Source organism: Oncorhynchus mykiss, chromosome 1 (assembly GCF_057628025.1).
Source record: "Oncorhynchus mykiss isolate SJ-2025 chromosome 1, ASM5762802v1, whole genome shotgun sequence".
NCBI classification, from domain to species: Eukaryota; Metazoa; Chordata; class Actinopteri; order Salmoniformes; family Salmonidae; genus Oncorhynchus; species Oncorhynchus mykiss.
This window is the reverse complement of record NC_143022.1, coordinates 63,081,978-63,093,331: the sequence shown is the minus strand read 5'-3', so window position 1 is coordinate 63,093,331 and position 11,354 is coordinate 63,081,978. Positions and strand designations below refer to the sequence as shown.

Below are 11,354 nucleotides of genomic sequence, written 5' to 3'. Positions count from 1 at the left end.
AATTCATGTAAAGGGTTCAAATTCAAGTTGTGTAGTGCAATTCATTTGTTCAATATTTATAGCCTTATAGCCCACTTTGATGTACACTGTCATGTCCTCCGATGATGATGCAACACGGACTCTCTGTGTCCTCTCTCTTCCAGGTTAAAGCTAATGTGTGTATGGTGGTGATCAGTGGCCTGTCTGTAACAGAGGGGCTGCTGTTGTTTGGGAGAGACAGTCTGTACGTGTGTGAGGTCTTTGCCGTTTGCCGCAGGAAACCAGAGAGAGAGAGAGAGAGAGAGAGAGAGGGAGAGAGAGAGAGAGAGAGATTTCCCTCTCTTTCTACCTCACCTCCTCGTTATTTCTTCCCCTTTTACCTCTCTCTTTCTCCCGTCCTACTCTCTCTATACACATTGTTCAGTGGTGCCAGCATTGAGGTGACGTTAGAGGGATTGCTGAGGTCATAACTAATGCCAGGTGAATGTGGGCACATACACATATACAACAGGTTGATAATGTATATAGAAGAAACAGAAAGAACCCACTGCAAATTTTCAAGACATTATTTTTAAACATTTTACAACATAAAGACTGAAGGCAACCTCTCTTAATGGCCTGTGGAATCATTGTTTCACAGGTAAAATAAGAAATACTGTAAATTCAGCTAACGTTCATTGTCGACCTAAACAAACAGTGACACAGTGCCTTGTGACGTATATTGACATGACCTGACTTCAATAGAAAAGTATATTCATTAGAAAATTACAATGGCAACATTGTTGTCCATTTTGTTGGTTTGAGCACTGTCTATTTGAATCAATCATCACATCATAGAACTGTGCTCAATTGCTCATTGGCTATGTAGAACTATATCCCGTTGTTCATTGGCTGTCCTTGAGTGTCAAACCTCTCCCTGGACCATTATTGGTCACTCCTCACCTCCACTGTTCCTGATTGGCTTGGGCCACTGAGTTTGGTGTAACCAGCCCGGAGTACGGCACACCCCTGCTCTCCGCATCACCTTCTCTATCCCTCCTCCCTCCTAGCATCCAGCTCCTCTCCTTCTTGCAACTCTCCAAACAGGACCCACACAGACTTCCCTCCTTAGCCAGGTACACCCCCTCCTCCAGCCCCCCTTCACCCCTCGTCGCTCCCGAGTCTCCCTGAGCGTAGGACAAAGGGTTCCTCTTGGTGTTGAGTCTGATAATGCTCGGTAACACCTTGATAAACTCAGGCAGGGAGAGGAACAGGTTATCAAACAGGCCCAGCTCTTGGAGACTACAAAGCCCCACCATGGTGGGAGGCAGGGTGTCCAGGCGGTTCATGCCCAGGTTGAGGCTCCGTAGGCGGGCTAGGTTGCCTAGCGAAGGGGGTAGACCTGCAGAGGTCAGGCGATTGTTGGATAGGTTGAGGTGTGACAGCGCCACCAATTGGCTGACTGTCTCCGGTATGGCGTCCAACTGGTTGCTATGGAGATCCATCCAGCTGAGCGAGACCAGGTCACCTGGATGACCAGAGAGGAAGTAGGTTTTACTTAATTGTGTCATTCTATGCATGTGCTTTGTTAGAAGGTGGGCTCAATACACAGCTGTGTGACTTACTAACAGACCTAATCAACAACAGAATCCAAATCTGCCAAGACTGATACTATTTGCTCTTCCCAATGTGACCATACCTCAAGGCAACCAACAATTCTTTGCCGATTGGAATTCTGTCACTCACTGTATATTATGATGTTGTTACGTAAGTCTACTATCAAAATAGCCAAACGACCTAAAGGACAGTAAATAAATACCAATGAAGTCTGGTAGCTTCTTGAGTTGGTTGCGGCTGAGGTCCAGCTCGTTGAGGTCTGGTAGTTTGAGGAGACACTTGGGGAAGGTTGCGATCCCCATATTACTGAGGTCCAGTCTGCGGTGGCCATCAGTGGTCACACGCACAGCGTTCTTGGCCATCTTCAGAGTCACCTTCTTCCCCTTAGCACCTCCTCCTTTCTTCCCTCCTTTAGCCATGGTGCTGCAAGGAGACGTGGTGAGAACAATCAATCACATTATATCATTATCAGTGATTACCCAGACTGGGGAGCGTGTTTCAGTACCAAAGGTGGCCAGGGCATGCGTGTGTCGTGTGAGTCCTCCCTGCAGAGTAACTGAGTCCCAAACCATTTTGTGTGTGTGTGTGTGTGTGGGTGTGTGTGTGTGCGTGTGTGTGTGTGTGTGTGTGTGTGTGTGTGTGTGCGTGTGTGTGTGTGTGTGCGTGCGCGCGCGTGTGCGTGTGTGTGCGTGCGATGGAGAAAGAGTGAGAGTGAAATGAGAAGGCTGATGTTATTTACACAGGGGCTCATGTCTGGCCTGGGGTGGGAGAGAGGGCTCCACGCTCGACGCAGAGTGAGGGAAATGTAGACCTGTGTGTGTGTGTCTGCCCCTGCCTGTTCACCCAGTGCTTCTCTTAATAAGGCTAATGCCTGACAGAGATCTATCTGAACAGCAGAGAGGCGACAGAACAGACATAGCGTAATACATACATAAGGTAATACTGGTAAACAAATGAGTGGTGAAGCTTCCACACAATTCAGCTGGTTGAACTGGGAAGCCTCTCCCAGGTGGGAAGATGCATGCGTGAAAAGAGACTGAGTCAAATCAGGACGTTGATAAATTACGGTTAGGGCTCTGCTCCTCTCCCCTCTGTTGCAGAGAGCAGTGTGTGTGTGTGTCTCAGAGAGCAGTGTGTGTGTGTCTGTATTAAAACCCTAAGGCCCTCTATCGCCTCATTAATCATATTGAGGATCACAGAGAACAGAGAGGTGATTCACCATCGCTTGTTTCCATTACAACCTTAGATAGGAAACTATTGCTTGCAATGACTACCTGCAATTATACTATATTGTACAGAGCGACAAATGCAATGATTGATTTAGGCTGCTTTTACAAAATAATGTGATAAGGAGTTACTTGGGGTTAAAAATTGCATATACTTCAGATCACTCTTGATTTGTGAAATCAAGTGCATGACTTTGTATTAGTCTCGTAGAATCCAGAGATATCTCTGTAAATGGGAATGAGACCAATGCATTTACCACAAGTCTGCTGTTCAGACTGTATTTCTGGGCTTTACGGGTGAGAAATAACGGAATATTATTGAGCTTAGTTCAACAAGATGTCCTGATTTAAGCCCAAGTCCATTTTTGGATTTAACTTGGGGGCTTTTCACACTACTCAGCCGAACCAAACCAAGCCAAGCCAAACCAAGCCAAGCCAAGCCAAGCCAAACCAAGCCAAGCCAAACCAAGCTGTATTGAACGCGCCTAGTTACATATGCATCCACCATAGCTGCGGGAACCATGTTGAAAAGAAATGTCCTTTTCCATGCCTGTATATTTTGGTTGGGCACGATAGAGGGTGAAAGAAAAGTTATGTACTGTAGTACTAGATGAGGATAAATCATACACCCCCCTATCCACATCGACGGGACCGCAGTGGAGAAGGTGGAAAGGTTCCTTCCTCTGCGTACACATCACTAACAGACTGAAATAGTCCGCCCACACAGACAGTGTGGTGAAGAAGGCGCAACAACGCCTCTTCAACCTCAGGAGGCTGAAGAAATTCGGCTTGGCACCTAAAACCCGAGGTCAGTACAGGTGCGTCAAAGCTGGGACCGAGAGACTGAAAAACAGCTTCTATCTCAAGGCCATCAGACTGTTAAATAGCCACCACTCGCATATTAGAGGCTGCGGTCCTATATACATAGACTTGAAATCACTGGCCACTATAATAATGGAACACTCGTCACTTTAATAATGTTAGCATATTTCGCATTACTCATCTCATATGTATATACTATTCTACTGTATCTTAGTCTATGCCGCTCTGACATTGCTCGTCTAAACATTTATATTTTTTTAATTACATTCCTTTACTTTAGATTGTGTGTATTGTTAGATATTACTTGTTAGATATTATTGCACTATTGGAGCTAGAAAACTAGCATTTTGCTACAAAAGCAATAACATCTCCTAAACACGTGTATGTGACAAATAACATTTGATTTGATTTAAGTACTTACCATGCTTTATCTACAGTAGAGTGAAGAGGTTCGACCAGTTGATCTGGCCTGGGAAGTTTGGTAGCAGTGTAGTGTGTCTGTCAGCAGCTAACTGGCCATTCCCTGCCACCTGAGAACCATGTTCCTTACAATCATAGACAATTCCGTTTTCAGACAATGCTGTATCTTGCAATTGCAAAACACTGTAGACGTTCTGATGTTTCAGTTAGTGGACTCCATTAGAGTATAGTTTATGGTAGTATCAAACTTGAAAACACCTTTCATATGTGGATGAATAGATTTAGAGTTGAGTTTAGTCCTGAAATATGCACTCTCAATGCCCCAGTTGCACCCTCCCTCTTCCACTCTCTTTTTCTCTACACAGAGGTGGGCAGGAAAAGGTTTCTGTTGTTTAAGGACGTTACTAAGCAACAGGAGTCCAGGGCGCCAGGACTGTATAGCCATGTTACTGCCCCAGAGAGAGAGAGAGAGAGAGAGAGAGAGAGAGAGAGAGAGAGAGAGAGAGAGAGAGAGAGAGAGTGTTACTGCCCCAGAGTGAGAGGGGATAGAAATTTCAGCAGCCATTCAAATGTAATAGTTTCCCAAATCAGATTAAAATATATCTAGAAATGTTTTCCAGGAGTAGAAATGGTACAGAAAATTTACAGTTTTTGGCATAGATACTGTGGAGCTTCAACACACGGATTATATTGCAGGCTTCAGTTGTTGGACTGAGATATTTTGTGGGAGTAGTGCAAGTGCTCAGTAGTTGGCAGGTCTTCTATTGTCTGAACCCCCTCTTTTGAACCCTGGCTTAATGATCATGATATTACTGTTGAATTAGAAAATAGTTGGAGAAGAAACTTCGATGCCACTTCTATGGCTTAGTAAGAGTTCCTTTCTCTGTTGAAAAGCAGGAAACACACACATAGATGTGTGCACACACATACACAGACACACACAGGCACACACACACACACACCTCATGTGTGGTGATGGCTCCTTAGCGGTTTCACATCTTCAAACACCTGTTTAAAAAAGCACAATAGAGCATTGGCTCACCTTAATGTCATAAAGTAGCCTTCCTAGTTATATTCGACCAGCAACTGTCTCTGATAATATTCTATGGAACATTTGTGTTATCTTCGGGGACAAAAATAACTAATTCCCTGTAAACCCATAGATGGCACCATACACTACTCTACATGAGAACACACTTCACAGACACACAAACTATGCTTAGAGCTGAGTGTCCTTGTTTTTCTACAACACTCAATAACACACACAATCTATCTCACACACACAGCCTCACCTCTCCCCACTCACTACGGCACTGTTCTCCAGTCTGAGGTTGAGAACTCTCAAAGGCACAACAACAACATTCCATGCATGGTTGCTAGGCAACCGACAATCAGAACAGGTCCCTGTGACGTCACTGACTGACAGAGTTCTAAATGCTTTCATTCATAAAATCAACATTTGTATTTATAGAAGACCTTTCATACATTTCAATGGGACAATAGGGTAATCAAATTAAATCAAATTGTATTTGTCACATATGCTGAATACAACAAGTGTAGACCTTACAATGAAATGCTTACTTACAAGCCATTAACCAACAATGCAGTTTTAAGAAAAATAAGTGTGTAAAAATAGATAAGTAAATCTAAAATAAAAGTAACAAATAACTAAGAGCAGAAGTAAAATAACAGTAGCGAGGCTATTTACAGGGGGTACCAGTACAGAGCAAATGTGCTGGAGCACCGGTTAGTTGTGGTAATTGAGGTAATATGTACATGTAGGTAGATTTAAAGTGACTATGCATAGATGGTGTGTTTGGATCATGACAGTTTGTTGGTGATGGAAACCAATGAACTTGAAGCTCTCAACCTGCTCCACTACACCCCCGTCGATGAGAATGGGGGCACGCTCTGTCCTCCTTTTCCTGTAGTCCACAATCATCTCCTTTGTCTTGATCACGTTGAGGGAGTTGTTATCCTTGCACCACACTGCCAGGTCTCTGACCGCCTCCCTATGGGCTGTCTCATCGTTGTTCGTTATCAGGTCTACCACTGATGTGTCATTGTCAAACTTAATGATGATGTTGGAGTCGTGCTTTGCCATGCAGTCATGGGTGAACAGGGAGTACAGGAGGGGACTGAGCACGCAAATCTGAGGGGCCCTGTGCTGAGGAACTGAATCCGGTTTGTAGGCCTCCTTGCTTGCACGCGCTTTCAGTTCCGCCCACAAATTTTCCATAGGATTGAGGTCAGGGCTTTGTGATGTCCACTCCAATACCTAAAATTTGTTGTCCTTAAGCCATTTTGACACTACTTTGGAAGTATGCTTGGGGTCATTGTCCATTTGGAAGACCCATTTGCGACCAAGCTTTAACTTAGCAAATGTCTTGAGGTGAGATGTTGCTTCAATATATCCACAGAATTTTCCTCCCTCATGATGCCATCTACTTTGTGAAAGTGCACCAGTCCCTCCTGCAGCAAAGCACCACCACAACATGATGCTGCCACACCCATGCTTCATGGTTGGGATGGTGTTCCTCAGCTTGCAAGCCTCCTCCTTTTTCCTCAAAACATAACAATGGTCATTATGGCCAAACAGTTATATTTTGGTTCATCAGACCAGAGGACATTGCTCCAAAAAGTACAATCCTTGTCCCCATGTGCAGGTGCAAACCATAGTCTGGCTTTTTTATGGCGGTTTTGGAGCAGTGGCTTCTTCCTTGCTGAGCGGCCTTTCAGGTTATGTCGATATAGGACTCGTTTTACTGTGGGTATAGAGACTTTTGTGCCTGTTTCCTCCAGCATCTTCACAAGGTCCTTTGCTGTTATTCTGGGATTGATTTGCGCTTTTCGCTCCAAAGTATGTTCATCTCTAGGAGACAGAACGAGTCTCCTTCCTGAGCGGTATGACGGCTGCGTGGTCCCATGGTGTTTATACTTGCGTACTACTGTTTGTACAGATGAACGTGGTACCTTCAGGTGTTTGGAAATTCCTCCCAAGAATGATCCAGACTTGTGGAGGTCTACATTATTTTCTGAGGTCTTGGCTGATTTATTTCGATTTTCCCATGATGTCAAGCAAAGAGGCACTGAGTTTGAAGGTAGGCCTTGAAATAAATCCATAGGTACACCTCCAATTGACTCAAATTATGTCAATTATTATATCAGAAGCTTCTAAAGCCATGACATAATTTTCTGGAATTTTCCAAGCTGTTTAAAGGCACAGTGAACTTAGTGTATGTAAACTTCAGACCCACTAGAATTGTGATATAGTGAATTATATGTGAAATAATCAGTCTGTAAACAATTGTTGGAGAAATGTCTTGTGTCATGCACAAAGTCCTAATCGACTTGCCAAAACTATAGTTTGTTAACAAGAAATTTGTGGAGTGGTTGAAAAACAAGTTTTATGGTGGGAAATACACATGCGGAGATCATCTTTTCACCCACACACGTCTCACAAAGACATGGCAGTTGGAACCAAAAATCTCCAATTTGGCTCCAGACCAAATTTCCACTGGTCTAATGTCCATTGTGCGTGTTTCTTGGCCAAGTCAAGTCTCTTTTTCTTATTGGTGTCCTTTAGTAGTGGTTTCTTTGCAGCAATTTGACCATGAAGGCCTGATTCACACAGCCTCCTCTGAACAGTTGATGTTGAGATGTGTGTGTTATTTGAACTCTGTGAAGCATTTATTTGGGCTGCAATTTCTGAGGCTGCGAACTCTAATGAACTTGTCCTCTGCAGCAGAGGTAACTCTGTGTCTTCCATTCCTGTAGCGGTCCCCATGGGAGACAGTTTCATCATAGCGCTTGATGATTTCTGCACTTTTTTTTCCATATTGACTGACCATGTCTTAAAGTAATGATGGACTGTCGTTTCTCTTTGCTTATTTGAGCTGTTCTTGCCTTAATATGAACTTGGTCTTTTACCAAATAGCACTATCTTCTGTATACCCCCCTACCTTGTCACAACTTAACTGATTGGCTCAAACACATTAAGAAGGAAAGAAATTCCAGAAATAAACTTTTATCAAGGCACACCTGTTAATTGAAATGCATTCCAGGTGACTACCTCATGAAGCTGGTTGAGAGAATGCAAAGAGTGTGCCAAGCTGTCATCAAGGCAAAGGATGGCTATTTGAAGAATTTCAAATATATTTCAAATATATTTAGATTTGTTTTGGTTGCTATATGAATCCATATCTGTTATTTCATAGTAAAAATAAAGAAAAACTGAATGAGTAGGTGTTTAACCTCTTTGGGCTAGGTAAGTAAACTGCCTCTTACTCAGGCCCAGAAGCTAGGATATGCATATAATTGGTAGATTTGGATAGAAAACACTCTAAAGTTTCTAAAACCGTTAACTTCATGTCTGTGAGTATAACATAACCCCGAGGACAAACCATCCCCCCAAAAAAACTATTCAGCTTACCACTATTTTTCAATGGCTAGTACTATAATTATAAGCCCAAGTCCTCCCAAATTGCAGTTCCTAGGGCTTCCACTAGATGTCAACAGTCTTCAGAAACAGTTTCAGGCTGGTTTTTGGAAAAATAACCCAGAAATTGTAGTTTTTGTAGGTGGCTCCCATTTTGGCTGTAGTGTTTCCAAGCGTGTGGAGGAAAGCACGTTCTTTCTTGTTTATCTCCGGTAAAGACAATAACAATTCTCCGTCTTAAATTGTATCCTTTCTTTGCGTATTAGGATACCTAAGGTTTGATTATAAACGTTGTTTGACTTGTTTGGAAAAGTTTATTAGTAACGTTTGGGATTAATTTTGTATGTATTTTGATGGAGGGAAACTGAGTGGATTATTGACTGAAGCGTGCCAGCTAAACTGAGTTTTTATGGATATAAAGAAGGACATTATCGAACAAAATGACAATTTCTGAAGTAACTGGGACCTTTTGGAGTGGCAACAGAAGAAGATCATCAAAGGTAAGGCATTTTTTTATATCGCTATGTCGCACCTCCTTGGTTGAAATATGTTTGTCATGCAATTATATGATGGGGCGCTGTCCTCAGATAATCGCATGGTTTGCTTTAGCCGTAAAGCCTTCTTAAAATCTGACATGGTGGCTGGATTAACAAGAAGTTAAGCTTTATTTTGATGTTTTGCACTTGATTTTATAAATGTTAAATATTTCTAATAATTTAATTTGAATTACGCACTCTGCAATTTTACCGGATGTTGTCGAGGTGTTCCGCTAGCGGAACTGACACGCTCTTCTGACCTCGTGGCTTAGTTCATGTGCAACGGATATGAAAAACTATCGAATTTGAAAACCAAAATCACATTCCTATCTTAACAAAATAAGTTGAATCATTCTTCATATTATTTTAATCGTCATATTAGATGGAAACTTGAAAGCTAGAATGTGTTTCCTTCTTAAGTTACAGTATTTTCGTTATACATATTTTAATGACAACACAAATAGAAAATCAATACGACAGGATTCATCTTTAACTTCTCTATAGTAGGGGGCAGCATTGGGAATTTTGGATGAAAAGCGTGCCCAAATTAAACTGCCTGCTACTCAGCCATAAAAGCATATGCATATAATTAGTCAATTTGGATAGAAAACACTCTGAAGTTTCGTAAACTGTTTGAATGATGCCTGTGAATATAACAGAACTCATATGGCAGGGAAAATGGCTGAGAAAAAATCCAACCAGCAAGTGGGAAATCTGAGGTTGGTCGTTTTTCAACTCATTCCCTATTGAAGATGCAGTGGGATATTGGTCATGTTGCACTTCCTAAGGCTTCCACTAGACGTCTGTTACGGTGCGTGAATGAGGACCCAAAAGCGAATTAACTTAAACAGAGCTTCTTTAATTACCAAACATAGGTAGGCTCAGATGGACCGGCAGATTCCGACAGGACAGGACAAGGTTACAGCAAACATGACGACAGTCTGGTTCAGGCATGAAACACAACAAACAAGAATCCGACAAAGACAGGAGCAGAAACAGAGAGAGATATAGGGACCTAATCAGAGGGAAAAAGGGAACAGGTGGGAAAAGGGGTGACGAGGTAGTTAGGAGGAGACAAGGCACAGCTGGGGGAAAGAGGGGGAGAAAAGGTAACCTAACAACGACCAGCAGAGGGAGACAGGGTGAAGGGAAAGGACAGAAACAAGACACAACATGACAGTACATGACAGTACCCCCCCACTCACCGAGCGCCTCCTGGCGCACTCGAGGAGGAAACCTGGCGGCAACGGAGGAAATCCTCGATCAGCGCACGGTCCAGCACGTCCCGAGAGGGAACCCAACTCCTCTCCTCAGGACCGTACCCCTCCCAATCTACGAGGTACTGGTGACCACGGCCCCGAGGACGCATGTCCAAAATCCTACGGACCCTGTAGATGGGTGCGCCCTCGACAAGGATGGGGGGGGGGGGGGGGGAGACGAGCGGGGGCGCGAAGAACGGGCTTGATACAGGAGACATGGAAGACCGGGTGGACGCGACGAAGGTATCGCGGAAGAAGAAGTCGAACTGCGACAGGATTAATGACCCGAGAAATACGGAACGGACCAATGAACCGCGGGGTCAACTTGCGAGAAGCCGTCTTAAGGGGAAGGTTCTGAGTGGAGAGCCAAACTCTCTGACCGCGACAATATCTAGGACTCTTAGTTCTACGCTTATTAGCAGCCCTCACAGTCTGCGTCCTATAACGGCAAAGTGCAGACCTGACCCTCTTCCAGGTGCGCTCGCAACGTTGGACAAAAGCCTGAGCGGAGGGGACGCTGGACTCGGCGAACTGAGATGAGAACAGCGGAGGCTGGTACCCGAGGCTACTCTGAAAAGGAGATAGCCCGGTCGCAGACGAAGGAAGCGAGTTGTGGGCGTATTCTGCCCAGGGGAGCTGTTCTGACCAAGACGCAGGGTTGCGAAAAGAAAGACTGCGTAAGATGCGACCAATAGTCTGATTGGCCCGTTCTGCTTGACCGTTAGACTGGGGGTGAAAGCCGGAAGAGAGACTGACGGAAGCCCCAATCAAACGGCAAAACTCCCTCCAAAATTGAGACGTGAATTGCGGACCTCTGTCCGAAACGACGTCTGACGGAAGGCCATGAATTCTGAAAACATTCTCGATGATGATTTGTGCCGTCTCTTTAGCAGAAGGAAGCTTAGCAAGGGGAATGAAATGAGCCGCCTTAGAGAACCTATCGACAACCGTAAGAATAACAGTCTTCCCCGCTGACGAAGGCAGTCCGGTGACAAAATCTAAGGCGATGTGAGACCACGGTCGAGAGGGAATAGGAAGCGGCCTGAGACGGCCGGCAGGAGGAGAGTTACCGGACTTA

General features: G+C 44.1%; 1 protein-coding gene across 1 annotated transcript; it reads right to left on the bottom strand.

Annotated features, from left to right (window-relative positions):
- Positions 1 to 533: 533 nt before the first annotated feature.
- On the bottom strand, positions 534 to 4,404 carry lrrc18a (leucine rich repeat containing 18a). The gene is made up of 3 exons (XM_021606405.3): positions 4,045 to 4,404; positions 1,778 to 1,998; positions 534 to 1,486 (listed from the first exon to the last, which is right to left on the bottom strand). Exons 2-3 carry the CDS (start codon positions 1,992 to 1,994, stop codon positions 918 to 920), a joined length of 786 nt encoding a protein of 261 aa, XP_021462080.1. The 5' UTR covers positions 1,995 to 1,998; positions 4,045 to 4,404; the 3' UTR covers positions 534 to 917.
- Between the last annotated feature and the right edge of the window lie 6,950 nt (positions 4,405 to 11,354).